This window comes from Protomyctophum bolini, assembly GCF_963924005.1.
Source record: "Protomyctophum bolini genome assembly, chromosome: 15".
NCBI lineage: Eukaryota > Metazoa > Chordata > Actinopteri > Myctophiformes > Myctophidae > Protomyctophum > Protomyctophum bolini.
The window spans coordinates 17,048,669-17,073,081 of record NC_137876.1 but is presented as its reverse complement, the minus strand read 5'-3'; the positions used below and the strand labels follow the sequence as shown (position 1 = coordinate 17,073,081).

The following is a 24,413-nucleotide window of genomic DNA, read 5'->3' as shown; positions in this document are numbered from 1 at the left end:
TGGGTGAGGAATGGTCTAATTCGTCGTATGTTATAGAGTGTGAACCTACAGGATCGAGTGACAGCTGTGATGTGAGTTTTGAACGAGAGCTGACTGTCCAGGACAACACCAAGATTCCTGGCTGTTGGGACAGACGTTACCAGGGCGTTGTCTATGGAGATAGTTAGCTCCCGCATAGGGCAGGACTTAGCTGGGAAGAAGAGAAGCTCAGTCTTGTCTGGGTTCAGTTTGAGGTGGTTGGAGGACATCCACTGTGAGATGTCAGCCAGGCATGCGGTGATGCGCTCTTCCACCTGAGTGGCAGAGGGGGGGAAGGATAGAAACAGTTGTGTGTCATCGGCGTAGCAGTGATAGGATATATTGTGAGCAGAGATGATAGTGCCAAGGGATTTAGTGTACAGTGAGAAAAGGAGGGGACCAAGAACCGATCCCTGTGGGACCCCAGTTTGGAGGGTTCGGGGGGATGATAACAGACCTTTCCAGGAAACCTGGTAGGTCCGGTCGGTGAGGTAGGAAGAGAACCACTTTAGTGCCGTTCCACCGATGCCTAGATCCGCTAGGGTGTCTAGGAGCAGCTGGTGGTTCACTGTGTCAAATGCTGCCGATAGGTCTAGGAGGATCAGTACTGCAGAGTGGGAAGCAGCTTGGGCAGCATGTAGTGCTTCTGTGACTGCCAGCAGGGCAGTTTCTGTGGAGTGGGCCTTCTTAAATCCGGACTGGTTGGGATCCAGCAGGTTGTGCTGTGAGAGATGGAGAGAGAGCTGGTTGGAGACAACACGTTCAATGGTTTTAGAAATAAATGAAAGGAGTGATACCGGTCTGTAGTTCTTGACATCTGAGGGGTCAAGAGTTGGTTTCTTGAGGAGTGGTGTTACTCTGGCTGACTTGAGGGCAGATGGGACACAGCCTGAGGTTACTGAGGTGTTGATGATGGAGGTGATGAAGGGGAGCAGATCAGGTGCGATGGTCTGGAAGATTGGAGACGGGACAGGGTCAAGAGGACAGGTGGTAGGTCTAGAGGATGTCACTAGTTGTAGAACCTCGTCTGGGGAAAGAGGAGAGAAGGAGGACATGCATGGTATGTTGGGGTTAGTGTTGGTTGAGTCAGATGCCACTTTATGTGGGAGGGGAGGAAAGGAGCTGCTGATATCATCAACCTTCTTCTCGAAGTAGTTGACAAAAACCTCAGCAGTGAGGGATGCAGGTTGAGTGGGGGGAGGGGGTTTAAGGAGGGAGGAGAAAGTGGAGAAGAGCTTCCTTGGGTTAGAAGTACAGGATTGGATTTTGGTGTGGTAGAAAGAGGTTTTAGCAGTGGTTAGTGAGAGGGCGAAGGCAGAGAGGAGTGAGTGAAAGTGGGAAAGGTCATCTGGTAGCTTTGTCTTGTGCCACTTTCTTTCGGCTGCCCTTAGAGGTGTTCGTTCAGATCTGAGAGTTTCAGATAGCCAGGGAGCCGGTGGACATGAGCGAGCTGGCCTGGATGAGAGCGGGCAGTGTTGGTCGAATGCAGATGAGATAGAGGAGAGGAAGGATGAGGTTGCAGTGTCAGGTGAGAGGGAGAGGAAGGACTCCAGGGAGGGTAGGGAGGAGAGAATAGAGGATGAGAGGGAGGAGGGGTTTAGGGACTTGAGATTGCGTCGGGAGGTGACGTTCGGAGGGTTAACAGGTTTAGGCGGGAGGGTGGAGAGAGAGAGGGAGAAGGTTATGAAGTGGTGGTCAGACCTAATTAAGGGGGTAACAGAGAGTGTGGAGGGAGAGCAGGCTCTGGAGAACACAAGGTCCAAAACATTACCAGCCTTGTGAGTGGGAGGGGAGGGAGATAGGGAGAGGTCAAATGAGGCCAGAAGGGATGTAACGGGAAGATACTTCTCTGCGGTAGGAAGGTTGAAGTCACCCAGTAGAATCAGAGGGGTGCCATCTTCCGGAAACGAGCTCATCAGAGAGTCTAGTTCTTCCAGGAAGTTCCCGAGAGTTCCTGGAGGGCGGTAGAGCACAATGAGGATGAGGGGGACTGGCTGTGATATTGAGATAGCATGAAATTCACATGTGGACAGAGAAAGGTGAGAGAGATTTAAGACACGGAAATTCCATTTGGGGGATGTTAGTAGCCCTGTACCACCCCCTGTACCTGTTTGGCGAGGGGTGTGGGTGAACTTGTGTGAAACAGAGAGGGCGGCGGGAGTTGCAGTGTTATCTGGGGTGATCCAGGTTTCAGTCAGAGCAAGGAAATGCAGAGACTTGAGGGAGGCGTGGCCTGAAATGAATTCAGGCATATTCTTTTTGGTAGCTGCGTGGCAGTTCCATAGGCCTCCATCCACCACAATGTGGTGACTGGGTGAACGAGCTGGATAGATGAGATTTGAGGGATCTCTGTGACTGGAGAGGTAGTGTCTAGGGCGACATGAGGAGGACAGTATAGGGACGGTGGGAAAGCACATTCTAAACAGGTATAAGGATAATAATAATAATAATAATAATAATAATAATAATAAAGTACAACTAATAATTATAACATAATAGTAGGAAGTAAGTTGATACAGAACCCCTAGGACGGCCTCCTTCGATGTGTCTGGATGTCCGGGTCTTTGGATTGGACGCTAGGCTATATTTAGTCAGCCTGTGTGATTTTTCAAAAAATAAAGAAAGGAAATGGATAGAAAAGGTTCGGAGTATTGTGCTCACTTACTGTGTACCAGAGTGCAGGTTACCAAGCAAGTGCAGAGTCAGACCGTGAGTCAGAGAGTCTGTGAAACTGGGGCCTATATATAGGCCTGGAAAGATATTTTCTACAAAAGTAGGTGGAGCTAATAGTTCAAATGAGCTGTTGATGGCTCAGTTGATAGCAATTAGTCCTAATGATCTCTTCAGTTTCAGAGATACAGTCTGATTAGTGTGCTAACTAAAACACAGACAGAAGACAAAACAGATAGTACAAAAAGAAAGAAATAAAGAAAGGAAATGGATAGACAAGTTCAGAGTATTGTGCTCACTTACTGTGTACCAGAGTGCAGGTTACCAAGCAAGTGCAGAGTCAGACCGTGAGTCAGAGAGTCTGTGAAACTGGGGCCTATATATAGGCCTGGAAAGATATTTTCTACAAAAGTAGGTGGAGCTAATAGTTCAAATGAGCTGTTGATGGCTCAGTTGATAGCAATTAGTCCTAATGATCTCTTCAGTTTCAGAGATACAGTCTGATTAGTGTGCTAACTAAAACACAGACAGAAGACAAAACAGATAGTACAAAAAGAAAGAAATAAAGAAAGGAAATGGATAGACAAGTTCAGAGTATTGTGCTCACTTACTGTGTACCAGAGTGCAGGTTACCAAGCAAGTGCAGAGTCAGACCGTGAGTCAGAGAGTCTGTGAAACTGGGGCCTATATATAGGCCTGGAAAGATATTTTCTACAAAAGTAGGTGGAGCTAATAGTTCAAATGAGCTGTTGATGGCTCAGTTGATAGCAATTAGTCCTAATGATCTCTTCAGTTTCAGAGATACAGTCTGATTAGTGTGCTAACTAAAACACAGACAGAAGACAAAACAGATAGTACAAAAAGAAAGAAATAAAGAAAGGAAATGGATAGACAAGTTCAGAGTATTGTGCTCACTTACTGTGTACCAGAGTGCAGGTTACCAAGCAAGTGCAGAGTCAGACCGTGAGTCTGTGAGTACTTGAAGTACATTTTGGTACTGCACCCACATATTTGTACTTTAAATCAAGTTCATTCGGGGTGAATACTTAGTTTAGACTAGTCATTGGTTAGACATGGGTTAAAGATGGAGTGCCACCATTTTTGTATTTTTCCAGTTTGTCATGTGTCTATGAGGTGACAGTACTTCATTAGACACCCTGGAGTCGTGTTTATGTGCAATAGTGTAATAACTTTGTATTTAGGGTTTTATTTAGGGTTAGGCTGAACCCTTGACAGGCCAATGATATAAACACTGATAGTGTGACGCACACACGCACCTCCCCCTCTATATATATTTTTTAAATACGACAACCTCTGTGAGCGGAGCTGCCTGCCACATACACACATGTGAACTGAATGGCGCAGCCAGTTTGCTGCTCTGTGCCTAACTGTGTGGCAGCTTTTCTAACGGTAATTTCACACATTACCAGTTCACAGCAGAGCAGGCTGTTTTTCGTTAGATTGGAAGCAAGTAAATGTTCACGTCGGGTCCACAGGATTAATCAAGGAAACCACAACAAACCAGCCTTATAGGCACTGCTCTGCTGTATAGTTGCTCTTGCTGTTCTCAAGGAGTAGGTTTTTTCTTTTATAATCGCAGTGGTCAGGCTTTGATACAGAGTATAGTGTCACAGTGTGCATTCTTGTTGGCTGTTGTAGTCAACTAGAATTTCGCCGGCCTTCGGCCGGCGAATCCTAGTTACATTGCAGCACAATATGGGAAGAATGAAATTGCGAGTTGACAGACTCCACTTCATGTTTCAGCTGTGTTTTTAAACTCAGTAGTGTGCCCTGCACATGTAGTAACGGATGGGTTATAAATTATTATAATAACAGAAAGTGTTTTTTATTTCTCATAAATACGCAAACATGGTGAAACAACTACAGTCACAGAGAGCAGTGGCAAGGTAGCTGCTGCCTGCTAACGATGCAAACAACAGCCTTGCCTGTCGTGTGTGTGTGTGTGTGTGGGGGGGGGGGATAGCACTAATTTTCGACATTTTACTGTGTCATAAATATTTACATCTGTAGCCTATATTGTGATTACATTTGACCGTACATTTGACTCTTGTGTTATATTCTTGTGAAATATTCAGTAAAGTATTGTGGTGAAATATTCACCCCAAGTTGATAAGATATGCAGAGAATATAATACCAAGAAGCCCCAGTTTGAAATGCATTAGGCCACAGACCCCCATTTGATACCATTTGCTCTCTGGGAAAATCAGGGTCCATTTGGTTCCATTTGTATGCTCTTGGAGTATGATGACTGTGCTAACAGTATTATCATCAAATATGTCTCAGTTTGAAGATTCAAAAAAACATATTTCATATGTGTGAGCTTGTAAAGTCGAACGTTCAACCTAGAGACAGTGTTGCCAAGTCTGATCATTATAAGCTACTTTGGACTTGTTTATCTATTGGTAGTCCTTGACATGGAAATGTTTGAGTTCCACTGCTCTGAAACAACATTAGACAACAAAGTGTGACAGTCAACACTATAATTGATTATTTTAAGACTAATTTCCGGACCATTTCTGATTTACCTACTTTGAACTGGCCTATTAACATTTTTATAGACCTGGTTGCTTGTTTCACTCTCACATCCACGATATGTGGCAACCCTGGTCCCTGGTTTGTTTTGCGTGTGGATGTTGTTGTGTGTTGCTGTAGCATCTTTAGCACAGTATCTATCACAGGGTGCAGCAGCTGCTGCTGTCATGAAAACGCAAGTTTCTGTCCCAGAAGCTCACGTTAGGTCTGCGCACACTGTACGTTGCTATGGCAAGCTGTCATCAAATGCTGCTAACGTTGTGGTCAGCACTGTTAGCATGTGTGCTATCAGGCAAAAGCTGAGATAGATATAAAACTACTGGCCAAAATGTCATACAAAACACAACCCCTCAAATCGGAATGTGATTGTGACCTACAGACCATCATGATTTGCTTGCTGGACCTATAAATAATTTATTTGCATTAAATTGCCACTCGCCTTAGCCTGCATGCCTATTCCTGTGTGTCTCTGTGTGTGTGTGTGTGTGTGTGTGTGTGTATGTGTGTGTGTGTGCGCGTGTGCGCAAGACAGACGTGCGTGTGTGTGCAGGCTGAGAGCTGCTGACTGTGATTGACGTGTGAGCTGGATAAATCAGTGAGAGTTGGAAAAAGCGCACGCAGAGCCAACTCGCAGGCAGTGCCTCAGGCCAGATGCCTGAGAATCGGCACAGGATTCTCTGGGTCACCAGTGTTGGTGTGACACACACGGCTTCCACATTTAGCTTCATACTGGGTGAAAGTGGCGTTCCAAAAATTATTTTTCCCCTCGGAATTCTTATTCACAATGAGATGGAGTTGAGGTGTTTGTGTTTGCTTGCTGGAGCTATAATTAATGTATTTGCATTAAATGTCCACTCGCGCATCGAAGTAAAAAGCAAGATGGCCGATTGTGAGACTGAAAAGTAGCTGTGGGGGCGGGCCTGGAGGGCCTATGAGAACACGGAGAAGTGTTGCCAGGTTTGCGAATTGTAAGCGAGTTGCAGTGTGTGTAAGTAGCGTGGTTAAAGTCCTTGTTTGTGCCGCTGTTGGGGCAACAGAACATGTCGTCCAGTTTCTGTCAACCGCTTTTGCACGTGACCAACTCCACAATTGTTAAATTAGATATGTAGGTCCTAATACTTATACAATGCTGTAAAGTCAAGAATTAGAAGTATCTGTTGTGTCGCGCTGGAAGTCATGTTGCCATGTCTGGCTATTACCCCACTTATGGCCAAGGACGTCTTTTTGGACGTGCTATCAACAAATCCCTCAAAGCCAAGGACGTTGTGGACGTGGTAGACAATAATTCCAAAAAAAATTAATAAAATTATCATTTTTTTCAGATTTTTTTGCATTTTATTTTTTATTTTTATGTAATCTACTAAAAACCGTCCGAAATCCTCGCGATCGTGCACTATCGTGCACGCGCGCCGTCTCTATGTGAATCGCGGCAAAAAATCAGATATTTTGGGATCTTCTGGGCTTGATTTGGGTGATTTATGACTAATTTATGATGAAGCTATTGTTAGCCTAGCAATCCGATAGAGTGTAGGGGACAATCTTTCATTGGTTGTTTACGTCCTTTTGAACCGGAAGTGATATACCAGTTTACACATTATAGAGATTTTCAGCATAATGGTACGTTCCCGCCATCTGGTGGAAATGGTGGGGTACTACTTGAAAATGACTGTAAAAGATGGTGGGATTGTATTTTAACGCAGATGTTTATTTTTGCATAAAAATGATGAATTAAGAAATGGGGCTTTCGCCAGAATTGGCTGGCGTTGGCCAGCAATCTAATGGCAATCTAAAAATGTGAGATGTGACCACAATGTCACAGAATGTTGATTGTCATTTTGAAGCTGCAAGTCTGTAGTTTACAATGATATAATAATTATTTTTCTAGCATTTTCCATTGTTTATTAATAAGCATTTTAATACACCTTGGTTTCAGTGAACTAAAATGCTTCATTTTTGCTATAAGTGCTATAAGTAAACGATGGAAAATGCTAGAGACATGGTTCTTATTTCTTTGTAAAGTGAAGAAATGCAGCTTGAAAATGAGATATTTGGTGACATTGTGCTCATATCGCACATATTTCTATTGTCATTCAAAAAGTCGCCAAATCTGGCCTAAGGCACAAAAAGATGTGATTTAAGGCTGGTAATAAGAGGGTTACAAGCGACTTGGGCTTGTTTTCATATAAGTAACTTTCAGGGGAGATGTGGTTGACTTGACTTGGTTCATGTGAAGGACCCTCAGATTAATATGTTGTTAAAAGGATTGGTGTTGTTGAAACGTTTTCATAAATATTCAAGGCAATTTATGTGACTTATTTTGGTTGCTTGTTTCTTTAAATCAATAAAGGACAGTTCCAATGCCAGGGTGCTTAGCTGGAGGAAATCAATAGCCTACAATATATTGGCAAATTATTCATGCTAAATGATCTATCAAACTAATTGTTTCTGCTGTTAAACTATGATTTAATTGGATGATGAGCTGAGCTGATTGTAACAATAGGGTCAATATAATTATAGGAAATACATAAATGATTAAAAAAAAAAGAGAAAAAACAGATCTGATATGGTATGGATGCGTGGATTATAGGCCTATACATGGATGGTGGCAGTATAAGTGCATAATGGTGCTTATCCGATATCTCAGAAATATGGGAAGTGTTCACTTCTAACATTCACAAAAACATGAGTTTCTGTTACATTACAGACACCAATTTGTCATTTTGTAAACAAAAGGGCGGAGCCATGGGCTGTCCTTTTATAAGGAGGGGGGACTAGGACAAGTTGGTGGTCTAAAAGGCGGAGGGACTGGATTAGGTGGGTGGTGATAAGGTTAAACTCACGCATACCTAATGAACTGGTGGGTGTGTCCACATAAAACCATAATTTTAACAAATACTGTACACTTTTTTTGAAAAAAATATACCTCCTTATACAACAATAACACCTGATGATCATGTTTAAGGGTGGAAAAAAATCACGGCACTCCATCTTTAAGGTTAGGTTTAGGTGTGTTGCCCCATGGGAGGTTAGGTTTAGGGTGAGGGTTTGAGATAGGTTGTAGTTGTAGGACTAATGACTGGTCTAACCAACAATGACTAGTCTAACCAAAAACTGCCTAAACTAAGTACTGCACCCGTTAATTCAGATTTTCTTTCTGGCCGTGACAGCGCATACTACATACATCCACCCAAGCTAAAGTATAACATAATGCATAAAACACCAACAAGGGGTTCCCGTCCTGAATGGGCTGCATATCCCGTCCTTTTCACCCCGTGAAAACAAAAGGATGCTCTTCACGTCTCCTCAGGGTACCAGCGGCGACTCTGATGGAAACCCGGAAGGGGCGGTGCCCAACGCCAGCCTAGAGAGGCAGGGCTGCAGCCCTTTCTACCAGGACCTGGTGGATGATCCCTACGTCGACCAGGTGAGTAGCGATGGAGCTAGAGCCTGAGGACGATTCTACAAATGTCTTCTAAATCCTATCCATTTTCATGTCATGGACCCCTCAAAAATATATGTAATTGGCCGCCGACCCCCATCTGAAAATATGATGAATGAATGAATGACCTTTATTTATATAGCACCCTTCTCAGCACGAGTGCACAGGGTGCTTTACAATAGTACAAAAATAAAACAACTATAACAGCAGGCAGCCATTATCACAGAGTAAACAGTAAAAACATAGCATCAAAAAGGACAATAAGAACACACAGATAAAAACACAAACAGTAGAAAAATAAGTGATTATAGGTGACCAAAAGCCTGTCTGAACATGAACGTTTTCAATTGTTTCTTAAAAGAGGCCTCAGAAAGGACAGTTCTTAAGTCCAGGGGGAGGGCGTTCCACAGCCTAGGGTCTGTCACTTTAAAGGCTCGGTCACCCTTTGTTTTTAATCTGGTCCTGGGGACCACGAGGAGGTGCTGATCGGCTGATCGGAGTGAACGTGTGTTTGTGTAGGGTTGAATACGTTCGGTGATGTAGGCAGGGGCTTGGCCGTGGAGTGCTTGATGATGTTCCAGGGACCACCCCCAGAAGCAAAGATTTGAGTTAAAAACATTTGCTCTGAAAGAATATATTATTCAAAGATTTGCGCCACATTTTCACGATAAAAATAAAATCGCCGATCGCAGAGCTCGTATCGAGACACTCGGTGCCGCGCTACGAGCTTGTAATGTAGATCTGCTATTTTTCAATAGCTAAATATAGGCTATAACATAATACTTAAAACACCAAAAGGGGTTCCCGCCCAGAATGGATTCATTGATAACGAGCACCTTAACGATCAGGCTTATAGAGCCGGGATCTTATTGACCATTTTCATTTCAGAGTCAGGACGTGTATGTATTTATATATGTATACGTATATATTTCAGAGTCAGGACGTGTACGGGTCCTTCAGCACGGTGCCTCAGGAGAACTTCGCCGAGGTTCTGCTGAGAACTGGCAAGCTGGCCGAGACCAAGACTGAAGGACAGGCACCGTTCCCTGCTACCGAGGGTACTCGCACGCACTCGCGCACGCACGCACACGCACACACACACAGGCAGACACACACTGTTATAATGTATTCAACGCTCTTTAAATAGCTCCATATTTACCTCTCTCTCTCTCTCTGTGTCTCTCTCAGTTTTGTTACAGTTGGCCAATGATGCGTTTCCCAGGGACATGACGCTGGCACTGGCCTACTTACTGGCCCTGCCACAGGTTGGACACACACACACACACACACACACACACACATATATTCCGTCTATCTTGGGGTGGCCACAACCTCCCGTGCCAGAACAAACGGGCATAATGAAGACTGGAACTGAAGTATGGATATAGTTTCTCAGTGAAGGTGCAGCCAGTGAAAGAGTAGAGGTGAACTCTGGCCTCCACATCATGAAAGGAGACCAGCAGACCCTCCCCATAATCCACAAACACTCCCACTCTCTGGACCTTCTTTCTTACAGGGAGGAGGACATCAGGGTCATCAAGAGCATTATTCTCATTTCCATTCCCCAACCCTATAGTCCAGTAACCATTGAAGTGTAGTTAACACTCATATCGCCCTAGGCGGAGGTCTCCGCCCCATCAAATAATTACGCCCGACGCCCAGGACGGAGATTAATCAAACGACGGAACATTACTTGTTTGATAACAGAGGGTGGTACGAACATGTTCCCCTCCCCTCATACTCTCCCTCTCTCTCTCTCCCTCTCTCTCTCTCCCTCTCTCTCTCTCTCTCTCTCTCTCTCTCTCTGCAGGTGGTGGATGCTAACAGGTGTTTTGAGAAACAGAGTCACTCTGCCATCTCCCTCCAGTTGGCTGCATACTATTATTGTCTGCACATCTACACACACCTGCTGCCCTGCTTCAATGACGACACTCACACCCTCTACCAGGTCAGTGCCGTCTGTGTGTGTGTGTGTGTGTGTGTGTGTGTGTGTGTGTGTGTGTGTGTGTGTGTGTGTGTGTGTGTGTGTGTGTGTGTGTGTGTGTGTGTGTGTGTGCGTGCGTGCGTGCGTGCGTCCGTCCGTCCGTCCATACAATTGGACCCGGTCCGAAACGTGACCGGTGATTTCAGAACCGAACCGCTACGGATCCGAACAACATTCTAATTGGCTGCACCCGCCCAGAACCGGCCCCCGAAAGTTTTGGATACGGTCCGAAGCGGCGCAGAGAAGGATTTGACTGTTTGGAACTGGTTCCGACCAAAACGGGCTGATCCGATCCGATATAGATCCGGACCCATAGTTAGTGTGTTCTCTGCAATGTTATATGCTTCAACATGACATGAGACTGCTCTCTATGAGCGACATGCACACCGCCTCTCAAGAGGGTTGCAAACTTGCATAGGCTAATATTGAATTAGTGCATTTTAGAGCACCGACATTCTTACCAGAGCTGTTGACAATCACAACAAAACTGTCCCACATTTTTCCTCCGGGGTGGAAAGCCTGGTGACGCGAGGTTAGTCCCACATTGCTCGTTGCTTTGCGTTTCACCTCGTCACCTTGTCATGGTTTGATGTGGGGAACAGGGGAAGGCATAGTTCACCATTTCAACAGCCGATGTCAAAACTAGCTTGTTCTGATCAAAAACGCAGCCTGGAAGAAGAATCCGAGTTAAATGGAAGGGCTGTTTTTTTCCTGTTTACTTCATCGCACGGCAACCGGAGTGATACAGACGCGTGCAGAACAGCATTATGAAACGCAATCAATAAATATAAAAACACACCCGTGTGAAGTGAGGGGCAGTTCATAGAAAAGAATACCAGCACTCAAATGTTATGATTCTTCTTTTTTTTTCATTTCTCCCAGCAGCAAAACAACAGGTATTCCTCAGCGTAAATATGAACAATAATGGGAACCTGGGTGTCCCGAGTGCACCATCTCTCTCTCATATTATTCTGGGATTATGCTGGGGCAGAAACTAAAAAATAAATAAGAATCCTTTTGGATATAACATCGTGAGTGCTGGTATTATTTTCTATGAACTGTAATATCTATCTGAACCGTGCACCCGTCACTTTATTATTTTGGACTGCTCAATCGAGCGCTTGCTTCTCTTCCTTTCTTGAATCGAGGGGGGCAAATAAACGACATCCAAGACGATTTCGGGGGCAAATAGCATTAGCGCTTGTTTTCTCCCGCTGTCTCCCTTACAGGCCGACCCCAAGGCTCTGATCCGATTGGTCACGCAGCACGTGTCGGCGCACTGCGACTGGCCGGAGGAGCTGGAGAAGCTGATTGGCCAGCTGCGTGCGTACAACGAGCGCCTGACGGATCTCACGCAGGCCCAGGTGCTGCGAGGGCTGGGCCGCGGTGTCCACGTGGCGCGATTCAGCTCCGACAGCGACTACAAGAAAGAAACCATCCTGGGCCTGGCGGAGTGAGTTATTAATGTTATTATAGTCAACTACAACTAATACATGGGCCTGGCAGAGTGAGTTATTAATGTTATTATAGTCAACTACAACTAATACATGGGCCTGGCAGAGTGAGTTATTAATGTTGTTATAGTCAACTACAACTAATACATGGGCCTGGCAGAGTGAGTTATTAAAGTTATTATAGTCAACTACAACTAATACATGGGCCTGGCAGAGTGAGTTATTAAAGTTATTATAGTCAACTACAACTAATACATGGGCCTGGCAGAGTGAGTTATTAATGTTATTATAGTCAACTACAACTAATACATGGGCCTGGCAGAGAGAGTTATTAATGTTATTATAGTCAACTACAACTAATACATGGGCCTGGCAGAGTGAGTTATTAATGTTATTATAGTCAACTACAACTAATACATGGGCCTGGCAGAGAGAGTTATTAATGTTATTATAGTCAACTACAACTAATACATGGGCCTGGCAGAGTGAGTTATTAATGTTATTATAGTCAACTACAACTAATACATGGGCCTGGCAGAGTGAGTTATTAAAGATGGAGTGCCGTGATTTTTTTCCACCCTAAAACATGATCACACAGGGTTATAGTGCTTAAAACGTAACCTGTCGTTCCTTGGCTGGGAATGGGTTGAACAGATGGTAGGTTAGTAGATTGTTGATGACTATGTTTTATGTATTAGATGCATTTCCATATGGTGTTCTTGCTTACTGTAAATCACTCTGGATTAAGAGCGTCTCCTAAATGCCTAAATTGTAAAGTGTGCGTGCGCGTGTGTGTATGTGCGTGTGCGCGTGCGTGCGTGCGTCATTGCTTGCCCCACACCATAGAACAGATCACTGAAACACTGTCGCACATCTTGAACGGCTGTCATGCATACAAAGGAATGTACATACAATAGCACGCCATGATAGAATAGTGGAACTCATAGCAAAGGACATCAAAACATCATACATCTTCAGTGAGAATGTACAAGCATGATTCCAGGGTCATTCCATCCATGCTCCAACTCTGTGATAACCCAGACATAATTTACATCTTTGACAGCTAATACACCAGATGATGTTGTGGTTGATGAAGAGTCAGGGATGTGTCTGTATTAGAGATGGCCTGCACCTTTAACACTAGCCTAGAGGAAGCCTTTATGACCAAGTGTCATTGAATACCAACCACTTCTAAATACCATCTCAGAGCTGGGCTGTAGGTGCAGACTATGTGTTTGTATATTCGGCAGCCTAGGGCATTATACCCACAGACTGGAGTGGTTGTTAGAGGGTTCCAACAACTCGGGATGCCCAAAAAGGAGGCAAACAGGCTGGCAGAGTATTGTGGTGTCTCTGCTATTATCGGCAGCCGGCATATATGGCGGAGACGCTGCTACTTACAGTATACCCATAGATATATGCTGAGTGACATGCCCATTGTAACACATGCCAAGTGTAACTCTACTGCACCTTTACAATTTGTGTCCTTGTATGCATCTCCTTTGTGTGGACATAAATAAATGGTTAACGTGTGTGTGTGTGTGTGTGTGTGTGTGTATGTGTGTGTGTGTGCAGGACCCTAGATGACAGCGTGTACAGGATCTCGTTGTCTCTCGCCCAACGCTACAACATTCCTCTGTGGGAGGTCTACATGACACACCTGGAGTTCCTGTTCACGGACAGCGGGTACGCGCACATGCACGCACGCACGCATAGTTTGAAATCAGCAGCTCAGCTTGTCGACACCATCAGAGTTCACAGTGCGTACTAGAGGTGGGATAGCCTCGGTACCCAGGCTTTTTAAACCCATTTTGGGCGGAAACCCCTTTTGGTGTTAGCATTATGTTACGCTTTAGCTATTGAAAAATAGCAGATCTATGTAGGTCTGTAGGTCTGCTATTTTTGAAACATCGAAGAACCACTGACATGAACATAGCTTTTTCAGAAAACTGTCAGGATGTAGAAGACATTTTTCGTTCGCATTCAGCTCAAAAATGAAAAGCCTGGGGAAAGGCATTGGAATATCTGGCATAGGAAGTGGGATGCCAACTTGTATTTCTGTATGACATCAGTGTAGGGGTGTCCAACCGATAACCGTTAGCCGTTTATTAATTGGTTACCGACAACACTAACGGCTAATGGTTTACCGATAAAAATATATATTTTTTATTTTGAAGCGCCGAGAGTGGGCACCGCGGCCAAGGCGCCAAGCCCCTCTTTCCACCTGCACTGTCAGTGCAACCACGCATGTGCCGTGACTTCCACTTCCCCCAAAACAAAAACACTGCATGTAGTGGACTGTGGAAGCAGGAGGGAAAAATAAAAGACGAAAAATGAAACGGCGCGCAAAAATAAGTACCGTTTGGCAGCATTTTACACAAAAGAATGTTGATGAGGTAACTTGTAATCTGTGTAATTTCACGATGAAATATACCTCCAGTACTTCGGCAATGAAGTATCACCTGGATAACCGCCACCCAACCCCATCGGCCTCGGGTGCAGCAGCACAAGCAACGCTGCCTGGCATGCTAGCGTTCGCGGGGAGGATATGTGACCCAACCAAAACAGAGGCGATCACACAGAAAGTATGCGCTATGGTTGAATGGGACACCAAGCCAATCAGTGTTGTCGATGGTAGTGGGTTTCGGGCATTGATGGGCTACGTCGAGCCAAACTACCACATTCCATCAAGGCAGACCATCACCCGCCACATTGAGGCGCGATTTAAGTTGGGAAAAGAAACGCTCAAATCACAACTGGATCATACCGAATCTGTGGCTATAACGATTGCTGGACTGCACTGACCACAGAGAGCTATGTGACAGTAACAGTGCACTATATTGATGAGGAATGGAACGTTAAATCAGCCATCTTGTTGACACAGAGCACGCCTAACAGACACACGGCAGACAACTTGGCAGGCAAGTTGAATGATTCGGTGGAGTTATGGGGATTGGCCGGGAAGGTGTGTGCATGCGTGCATGACAATGCTAGTAACATCGTCTCGGCAAATTCCCCCGCCCGGGTGACATGGGACTCGGTTCCCTGCTATGCACACACACTGCAACTAGCAATCAACGATGGATTTGCCCTGTATTTGCAACGAGTTATCGGTGCAGCAGGGCGACTTCAACCACAGCACTTCAACCACAGCACCCGTGCCACAAAGGTACTGGAGGAAAAACAACACTCGATGAACAAACCTAAACATTCCCTCATCCAGTCATGCAAAACCAGAACTCGGTGTATGATATGTTAGAGAGACTTCATGGGCAGCAGTGGTGTGTCACCGCTGTTCTATCCGACCGAACAGTAACAAAGCTGCAGGATGCCAGAACCCTTGAGCTAAAAGATGAACACTGGCAAATGATTGAAGATGTCCTACCTGTTTTAAAGAAGTTAAAACTGTGACCAATGTTATGTCAACAGAATCAGAGGTGTCGATTTCAAACATTTACCCCATCACCTTCAGCCTCCTGAACAAACACCTAGCGAGCTCCACAAATGACACCCCAAAAGTGGCAGAGTTCAAGGCCAAGGTAAAAAAAAATCCCTGCGGGATCGCATGTCAGTTGACACGGCTGACTTGGTCTCAAAACCAGCCCTGATCGCCACCACCTTTGACCCTCGCCATAAACACCTGCCTTCCTTCACACCAAGGCAGAGAGACGCTGCGACAGCCAAGCTGAAAGAAATCTGCGCTAACGTACAATTGGAGAATTCGAATCAACAGGCCGATGATGAAGGTGAATATTATTGACATTTATTGTATAGGCTATATACATTTTTTTCGTATACTTTAATTACTTTTTGTGTTATCCCTTTAGCACCACCACCATTTTATAATTTGTAGTTCGTACTGCAGTACACAGTGACAGGCACTATTTGCAAACTGTTCAAATGTAATAAAGTATTCAATCAATTAAAGGTGTCGCAGAGATTGGCCCTGCAACTGATGAAGAGGAGGAGGATCGTGAGGAGGAGGATCGTGAGGACGAGCCGATGGCTGCTGCTGCTGCTGAAGTGGAGAAGGAAAGTGCCATGCGTCAGCTCCTAGGAGAGGACAGAAGTGGACAACTACATGAGAGACTGTCCCCCCACATTGGAAAGTAACCCACTTCAATGGTGGAAAGCAAACCAGGCCCGCTTTCCGAGGCTGGCCATATTAGCGAGGCGTTACCTTTGCATCCCTGGAACCTCGGTGCCATCCGAGAGGGTGTTCTCTGAAGCGGGTCTTGTAGTCAATAGACTGCGCACAAGGTTAACCCCTGAGCATGTGGATATGTAGATATTTTTTTAAATAAAAACCGTTAAACAATTGGGACACTGTGATGCTGCTAATAAGGTAGGCCTGGTCTTTATTTTATTTTGTTAATGTGCTACTGCGGCTGGCAGTGGCTATTGGCCTATGGCCCCAGAGCGTCAAACTCAAAGCCTAAAGGCCGCTATAGGCACAGAGCAGGCCTGCCCTGTTTATTTTATTATCCACTCAAGTATTCCAATTTCCTCTCGCAGTCATACTGATTAATACATTTTTTCGTTTGACAATGTTTTGCTGTTAATTACTATATACCCTTCAACCGTTGTAACTTGTTCAATTCTTTTATATTAGTTTTATTTATTTTAGCGTGTCATGTTTACATGGGACTGGGAGTTGATGTTCTGTAATTGGCCTCAAGTGGCTGTGGGCCTGTGGCCTTGCGCTGCTCAATGTGCAATGCATGTGTTTCTACTTTTGTTGAAAAGCACAGAACTTGCCGATTTAATTTATTGTTTTGTGTAGGCCAATGCTTATTTAGTAGGCCTATTGTATATTAGCCTATATAGGCTATTCCTAATCCTTCCTGACCGGTCCGCGATATGCGTATACTGTAGCCTACGCACTATAGTGCACTGATTGACAGCAGGCCGCGTGACCGGCAAGATGATTGTATTTAATCCTCCCGTTTCACTTCTAAAATAAACACCATATTTCTTATGGAAAACAATGTGTGTAATTCTTCTTCTTCCTCGTTGTAATATTGTTATGTTTAATGGTTAATAGTGCACATTGTATTATGAAAAAAAACTGTATTTGTCAAACGGGCGTGAAAAGGCGATATCGGCGGTAAATGAGGAAACGGTGACAGCATATGATATGTTTTCATAGATATATATATAAGAAGGCTAGATGGCTCATCACCCGCGCTCTGGCCAATGGAGAGCGACGTTGCTACGTGGCGGCCATCTTACCTCCGGGCAGCATAACATTGTGTCTATGGGGCATGTACTTTTCTAACATTGTGTCTATGGGGCATGTACTTTAAAATAACCATAACATTGTGTCTATGGGGCATGTACTTTTAAAATAACCATAACTTGCTAAATTTTTCAACCGATTTCTAAACGGTTTGGTTTGTTATAAGCGCCAGAGATGTGCTTTTCTACGACGTTCATATAACTAAAATTAGGCAGATAGGCGTCCTGAATCATAGCCACGTTAAAGTTCTCAAACTCTGCCCCAAACCCGACCAGGCCCGACCCTCGGGCTCTGTGTTTTTCCGCGATTTTGTTATTTTTTTCTTTCATTTTTTAAAAGAGTGTTATTATAATGAAAATAGCAATTCTGTTATTTGTGTAATGTCATTGTGTATACATGTATTTATTATGAAGAGGGCTGCGCTAGGCGATTCACTTGTGACAGGACTGGAGACGGGGGTCGCATCGCACTGGCATTTCAGACTCAGAGGCCTCGTACACACATCAGGCTCAAAGCATTGAGCCATGAAACACAGACAGAACAGATCATGTCCGTCCGGCATGTGTGTACGAGGCCAGAGCAGCATGCAGCCTGCCCCACAGTCCTGCACTGCGCACAGGCAGTACAGTAGAGAGAACAGTGAACGGTGTGAGACTTGCTTGCTTGCCTTGCTACCGCTGGTTTCCCTCTGGTTTGCGCACCAATGAGCTACTACCACCAGTTAACTTGCCAAGTTGCCATATGCTTAAATATTTTATAAAATCAATCGGATTATCACAGCTGAAGAAGCGTCAGGTTTTCGTCATGTTGCACTGAGTCTCGCTAACCCAGCTGGCTGCGATGAATAAAACCTAATTATTAATCAACGTCACCAAACGATCCATGGTGATATATAACTTAAACGCTACATGTAAAGCAACTTCACTTCAGAGGAAACTAAGGGAGGGAGCTGCAGCAGCTATTCGTGTTTACTCACCAGTCACCACCACCACTGTATGGAATCCATTAGAATGATTGGAAATGGAAGTTATGGAACATTAATAGCCTATTCTAACGTGAGTTACATACTTTATTTCGATAAATCCGTTGATCTCCGTTCTCACTTTCACACTGAAACACGGCGCCGTTGCGCCCGCAATTTAGTGCTGCTTTTTTTTCTCTCATTTTTTTCTGTCTGGCTTTTGGCGGGCTTCGGGCTTAACATCATACTATAATTCTAACAATGTCTGTCTGTCTGTCAGAAACACCGCCTTATCTCATCATTGCCTGCACCAATCACTCGCACTTTTCACACAGGCATTGACCGTATGAATATGGAGGTCTTAACGGAGCCCTTTTTTTCGATTTGACACATTAATGATTAATAATGAATTTATTAGTGAATTAAAAATGCGCCCGGGCGCAGTACCCCCCCGCGGCAAATATCTCACAACGGTTAAGGGCTAGTTATGGTAATCTTTAGGGTCGGGCCGACCCAGTTAGGGTAGGGTCGGGCCGGGGCCATAATTTTTGGGCCCGCTGAGAACTTAAAGCCACGTTGACAACGTTTGTAATAAACCAACCCGTTTGTAAATCCGTCAAGATTGGAGGGAGTTATGACTGTTTTTGTTTGAGCTGCCATTGAACATACCGTACTGTCGCCCCCGTAGCAAGATGGCCGCCCGGGTGAACTATACATCAGAGACTCCGCCTAGAGCCACCTATAGCCTTCATGTATGTCTATGTATCGTGTCTCCTCTCCTCAGGCTGTCCACCGAGGAGCTGCAGCAGCGCAGTGACCAGCTGGGTCTGCCGGAGGCGCTGCGGGCCGACCCCGAGGCCTTCCGCCGCCACATGACCAAGTACGTCCTGCCCAGCGTGGCGGGCCGAGACCTGGAGCGTCTGCTCTACTACTACACGCTGCTGGAGGCAGCGGCGGCGGCCTGCGGCGGCGGCCAGCCACGCCCCCAAGACGCTGCGCGCATCACGCCACAGTCGCACCTCAAGCTGCTCAGGAAGCTCCGCGCTGTCGCCACCGGTGAGCTATCTGTCGGTCTGTCTCCGTCTCAACAAACGTTAACCCATTTAGACCTGAGGTCGATTCTGAAATAAAATGTATTCTAAATCCTAAAAAAAATCAATATGTTACACTGACATAGGTCAGTGAGAGCCAAAAATAGCTGATCTGCAAGCTCAGTGCCGCCCTATGAGCTTGTAGATCTGCTATTTTTCAATAGCTAAAACACCAAAAGGGGTTCCCGTCCTGAATGGGTAAGATGTTCCACTGTTACGTTCTTAAGGTCATTACACACTGGCGAATTGGTGACGCGATTTATTCGTGCGAATAATTCACATTTTTTTTAAACGAATTGAAGTCAATGCAAGCTTCCACATCAGTGGCGAATGTGCAAAAATGTGACAGTTTTCGCTCTTTATGTGTTCGCTCTGGTGTCGAATTTTGCAGACATTCGCAGGCGAACTGCAACACCTCTGACCAATCAGAATGCAGCCCAAACTGCGTTGCTGTGTATAAACAGTGGCGTACCGTACAATAGCTGTCCACAGAGCAGCAGCCGGTCCGCGGGTCCGGCTACGCAGGTCTGGATAGCACAGCAGCACACGCTGTTGCACACCTCCCCTCCTACAACTGTGTGTGTGTGTGTGTGTGTGTGTGTAAAGGAAGGAGAGGTTGCACAGCTCGTAGTCACAAAACAAAAAACGTCTATTATAGACCAACGTTTCGAGAGGAGAGGAGGAGGAGAGGACATGGAGTGGAGGGGTGGCGAATATAATCGCACAATACGCGTTGCATTTATATGTGTACAGACGCGACTGAATTCGCCGGGCAAATATTTCGCATTTTTTCGGATCGCTTATTACTAGCATCGCGTCGCTAATTCGCCAGTGTGTAATGACCTTTAGCTTACGCATGTTTCATGATAACTACTTTTTGCGTATGTGATGTATTGCCATGCTTTTTTGTGCTTGCTTATTGTAAGTCGCTCTGGATTAAGAGGGTCTGCTAAATACCTACATTGTAATTGTAATTCAAAGTCCATAGACTTTGCTTGGCCTATGACGCAATTTCGGAAAGCCATGCATTGCAGGGGGACTAGCACCCCTCCAAAAAGGGATGATGTTGTTAGTGAGGTTGCCCTAACAGGGCGACAAGACTATAGTAATTGCCCGACTATATGTGACTACATTTGACTGAGAGACTGCCATTGGAATTTTAAATGAAAGCAGGGAATCATAGCTTCAAATTGACATATTCGTTGTTCAGTTTGGCCCACCAGTTTTGGAGATATGGCTTATAGAGTAATGTCTTGCAGAAAACAACGAGTTGAGAAAACGGGCTTGAAAGGTTCACTTCTGTGGTCTCTAACATTACACCTAGCTACATGTTTAAGCATTTATTTCATATTCACATGTCGATTTCAGCTCTGACACTTATTTCAGACATGCTCTAGTATGTGAAGTCTGTTAGTGCTATAAACAGTTCAAAGGCACTGCTTTGAAGGAAGTCAATGACTTCAAGTACCTGGGCTCATGGGTCAACTCAACCGAACAAGACCTGAAAGTGAGGAAGGCCCTTGCATGGAGGGCCCTAAACGGCATGGCCAGTCATAGGCGGCGGGTGCATAAGGCTAGGGAAGGCTTAGCCTTCCCAAAAATTATGCTGGGTATTTTTTTTAATATATATAATATATGTGCGCAGCATTATAGAAGGCTATTTTGTGTGTGTGTGTGTGTGTGTGTGTGTGTGTGTGTGTGTGTGCGTGTGTTGTCGCTGCCCCCTGGTGATCGCTGATCGGATATAGGCTATACATACAGCAACTGGCCTAATCAGCATATGATTGACTACTATTGGTATGTCTCAGCTGTAAACCTCGTCCTTCCAGTCGCTTTGTAGCAAAGAGTAGCGCGCGCTGGTTTGTTTTGGGGAAACAGCAAAACGCAAAATGTCTTTTTCAAGGCAAAGATAAAGTAGCCTAATTCAGAAGAAGAAGCTGTGAGTCGGCTGTCAGAACGCAGTGCCCGCACGGTTCACAGTTCACAGTTTCACACCACTGCAGCAACACTGACACGTTCAGCGGAGTGACTGCTGTCTCTGTGCCGTCTGTAGAGCCATGAGCCGCGACTCCTGGGAGGGGCAGCAACACCGCCGGGTAATCTACACTGACTGACTCGAGACTTGAGAAAAAGACGTCCAAAAGTCGTTGGCTGTATAGGCTAATTCATTGGTAAAAGTATGCTAAATAACTCATTTTTAGACCATCTGGGAAATAAATAAATTAATAAATCCGCGGCGAGAGTCCCCCCCCAACGCAATTCTATAGCCTACCCAAAGGTAAAACGCACCCGCCGCCTATGTGGCCAGTGTATGGAACTCCAACCTCCCCTGTCAAACCAAACTCAGCTTCTTCTACGCAACAGTAGAGTCCGTTCTCCTATATGGCAGTGAATGCTGGATCTTGAAGCCAACCCTGCAGAAGTCTCTCGATGGGTGCTACACCAGAATGTTGCGGGCAATACTCAACATCAATAAGATGTTACAAACACAACTCTGTATGATGGAATGCCAAGGGTGAGCCAGAAAATAGCAGCCAGGAGAATGAGACTAGCAGGACACTGCCAAAGACACGAAGAGCTGCCAGCCAGTAAACTAGTGCTGTGGGAACCAACACACGGGCACCGGTCACGAGGACGTCCCACGCTAACATACGTGGATGTACTCAAGAACGACGCAGGAGCGCAAAGTACCAACGAACTGGCCAGATGTATGGAGAACCGGGATGACTGGAAACGACGATGGAGGGCTCGTCTGAGGACGACCTAGAGAGAGACAGCGAACGTTTTTAACTCAAATCTTTGCTCCTGGGGGGATCCCTGGAACAACATTTTTGTTCAGATGGGCCTCAGCCAGCAGACAAATACAGATATTTTTTGGGTCCTTGGCATGAATGTTTGAGAACGACTGACATAGAGTCATGGGTTTTTGAGTGGTGCAACCACTCCAAGAAGCAGCATCAGCAGCACAGGTAACTTCAAACAAGCTGTAAATGACCTGAGGGACAAGGCAAGAAGAGCTTTCTGTGCCATCAAAATAAACATCAAGTTAAACATCCCAATACAAACCTGGCTAAAGATACTAGACTCTGTTATAGAACCCATTTCCCTCCATGGTTGTGAAGTCTGGGGCCCACTTGCCGATCAAGAACCGGAAAAATGGGATAAACACCAAATTGAAACTCTGCATGCAGAATTCTGCAAATCCATTCTCTGCATCCAACGGAAAACACCAAACAACGCATGCAGAGCAGAATTAGTAGTTAGCAGTTCCATTAATAATGAATAATTTGTGTTGTATTGTATGTTATCAAAACTATCTCTGCCTCTCTCTCTCTCTCTCCCTCTCTCCCTCCCTCCCCACAGGACTGGACTATCGTCAGTTGACAGACGAGGTGTCAGACCCGCTGCTGGCTCTTTCTCCGGTGCTCACCAGTCACAACGTGTTGTCCATCTCCAAGCTGGCCGGCCTGCTCCCGCTGCCCGGCGGCGGCGGCGAGGCCTCCCGCCTGTCGGCCAGCGCGGTGCACGGCGCCTGGCTGCACAAGCTCTTCTGGACGGGAGACCCCCACCTCCTGAAGAGACCGCCGCAGAGCCCGCAGGACTTCCTGCACGCCTACGACGTCTGCGCCAAGTACCTGGAGAGGCTGAGCCCCGCCCACGCCGTCGGCTTCCTGGACGATGTCACCTTCTCCCCCGAGGCGGCCGATAAGGTGAGTCCACTGAAACTATGAGACGTCACCTTCTCCCCCCCGAGGCGGCCGATGAGGTGAGTCCACTGAAACTATGAGACGTCACCTTCTCCCCCCCGAGGCGGCCGATGAGGTGAGTCCACTGAAACTATGAGACGTCACCTTCTCTCCCGAGGCGGCGAGATAAGTTGAGTCCACTGAAACTATGAGACGTCACCTTCTCCCCCGAGGCCGGCCGATAAGGTGAGTCCACTGAAACTATGAGACGTCACCTTCTCCCCCGAGGCGGCCGATAAGGTGAGTCCACTGAAACTATGAGACGTCACCTTCTCCCCCGAGGCGGCCGATAAGGTGAGTCCACTGAAACTATGAGACGTCACCTTCTCCCCCGAGGCGGCCGATAAGGTGAGTCCACTGAAACTATGAGACGTCACCTTCTCCCCCCCGAGGCGGCCGATAAGGTGAGTCCACTGAAACTATGAGACGTCACCTTCTCCCCCCCGAGGCGGCCGATAAGGTGAGTCCACTGAAACTATGAGACGTCACCTTCTCCCCCGAGGCGGCCGATAAGGTGAGTCCACTGAAACTATGAGACGTCACCTTCTCCCCCCGAGGCGGCCGATAAGGTGAGTCCACTGAAACTATGAGACGTCACCTTCTCCCCCGAGGCGGCCGATAAGGTGAGTCCACTGAAACTATGAGACGTCACCTTCTCCCCCGAGGCGGCCGATAAGGTGAGTCCACTGAAACTATGAGACGTCACCTTCTCCCCCGAGGCGGCCGATAAGGTGAGTCCACTGAAACTATGAGACGTCACCTTCTCCCCCGAGGCGGCCGATAAGGTGAGTCCACTGAAACTATGAGACATCACCTTCTCCCCAGAGGCGGCCGATAAGGTGAGTCCACTGAAACTATAAGACCAAAAATGTTCCTCGAATACCTTTTTTCACTGACGGAAACTACATGGAAACTAAATGAAAACTAAGCTACAATGACTAAAACTAAGGCGAATTTTTTTTCCTCAACTACGTTTTTTCACGGACGGAAACTACATGGAAACTAAATTAAAACTAAGCTACGATGACTAAAGCTAAGACGATTGTTTTACAGATAAAAACTAGAACTGCACTCTGTTGAGTGCATACTTGCTAGTAGGCCATGTGCGCAAGCATAGCGCGCAACTACTTTCGACCGCTACAAACTGTCAAATCTCAGTAATGACTACTTGTGCCTGATACGGCAGTGGTGTCAGATTACATACATGTATACATAGGAGCAGGGCAGGAATTTCACGGCGGCCATGGCCGTCGTTGCC

The 24,413-nt window shown here is 45.8% G+C and overlaps 1 protein-coding gene across 2 annotated transcripts in view; it reads left to right on the top strand.

Annotated features, from left to right (window-relative positions):
- LOC308329395 (NBAS subunit of NRZ tethering complex-like) overlaps positions 1–24,413 on the top strand; it is a 113,159-nt gene that overhangs the window by 76,061 nt on the left and 12,685 nt on the right. For both annotated transcript variants that reach the window (XM_080783663.1, XM_080783662.1), the window contains 8 exons: positions 8,549–8,665; positions 9,615–9,738; positions 9,869–9,945; positions 10,491–10,628; positions 11,894–12,117; positions 13,694–13,804; positions 19,103–19,374; positions 22,773–23,119. In XM_080783663.1, the coding sequence (XP_080639789.1) occupies positions 8,549–8,665; positions 9,615–9,738; positions 9,869–9,945; positions 10,491–10,628; positions 11,894–12,117; positions 13,694–13,804; positions 19,103–19,374; positions 22,773–23,119 (1,410 nt within the window). The remainder of the gene's footprint in view (positions 1–8,548; positions 8,666–9,614; positions 9,739–9,868; positions 9,946–10,490; positions 10,629–11,893; positions 12,118–13,693; positions 13,805–19,102; positions 19,375–22,772; positions 23,120–24,413) is intronic.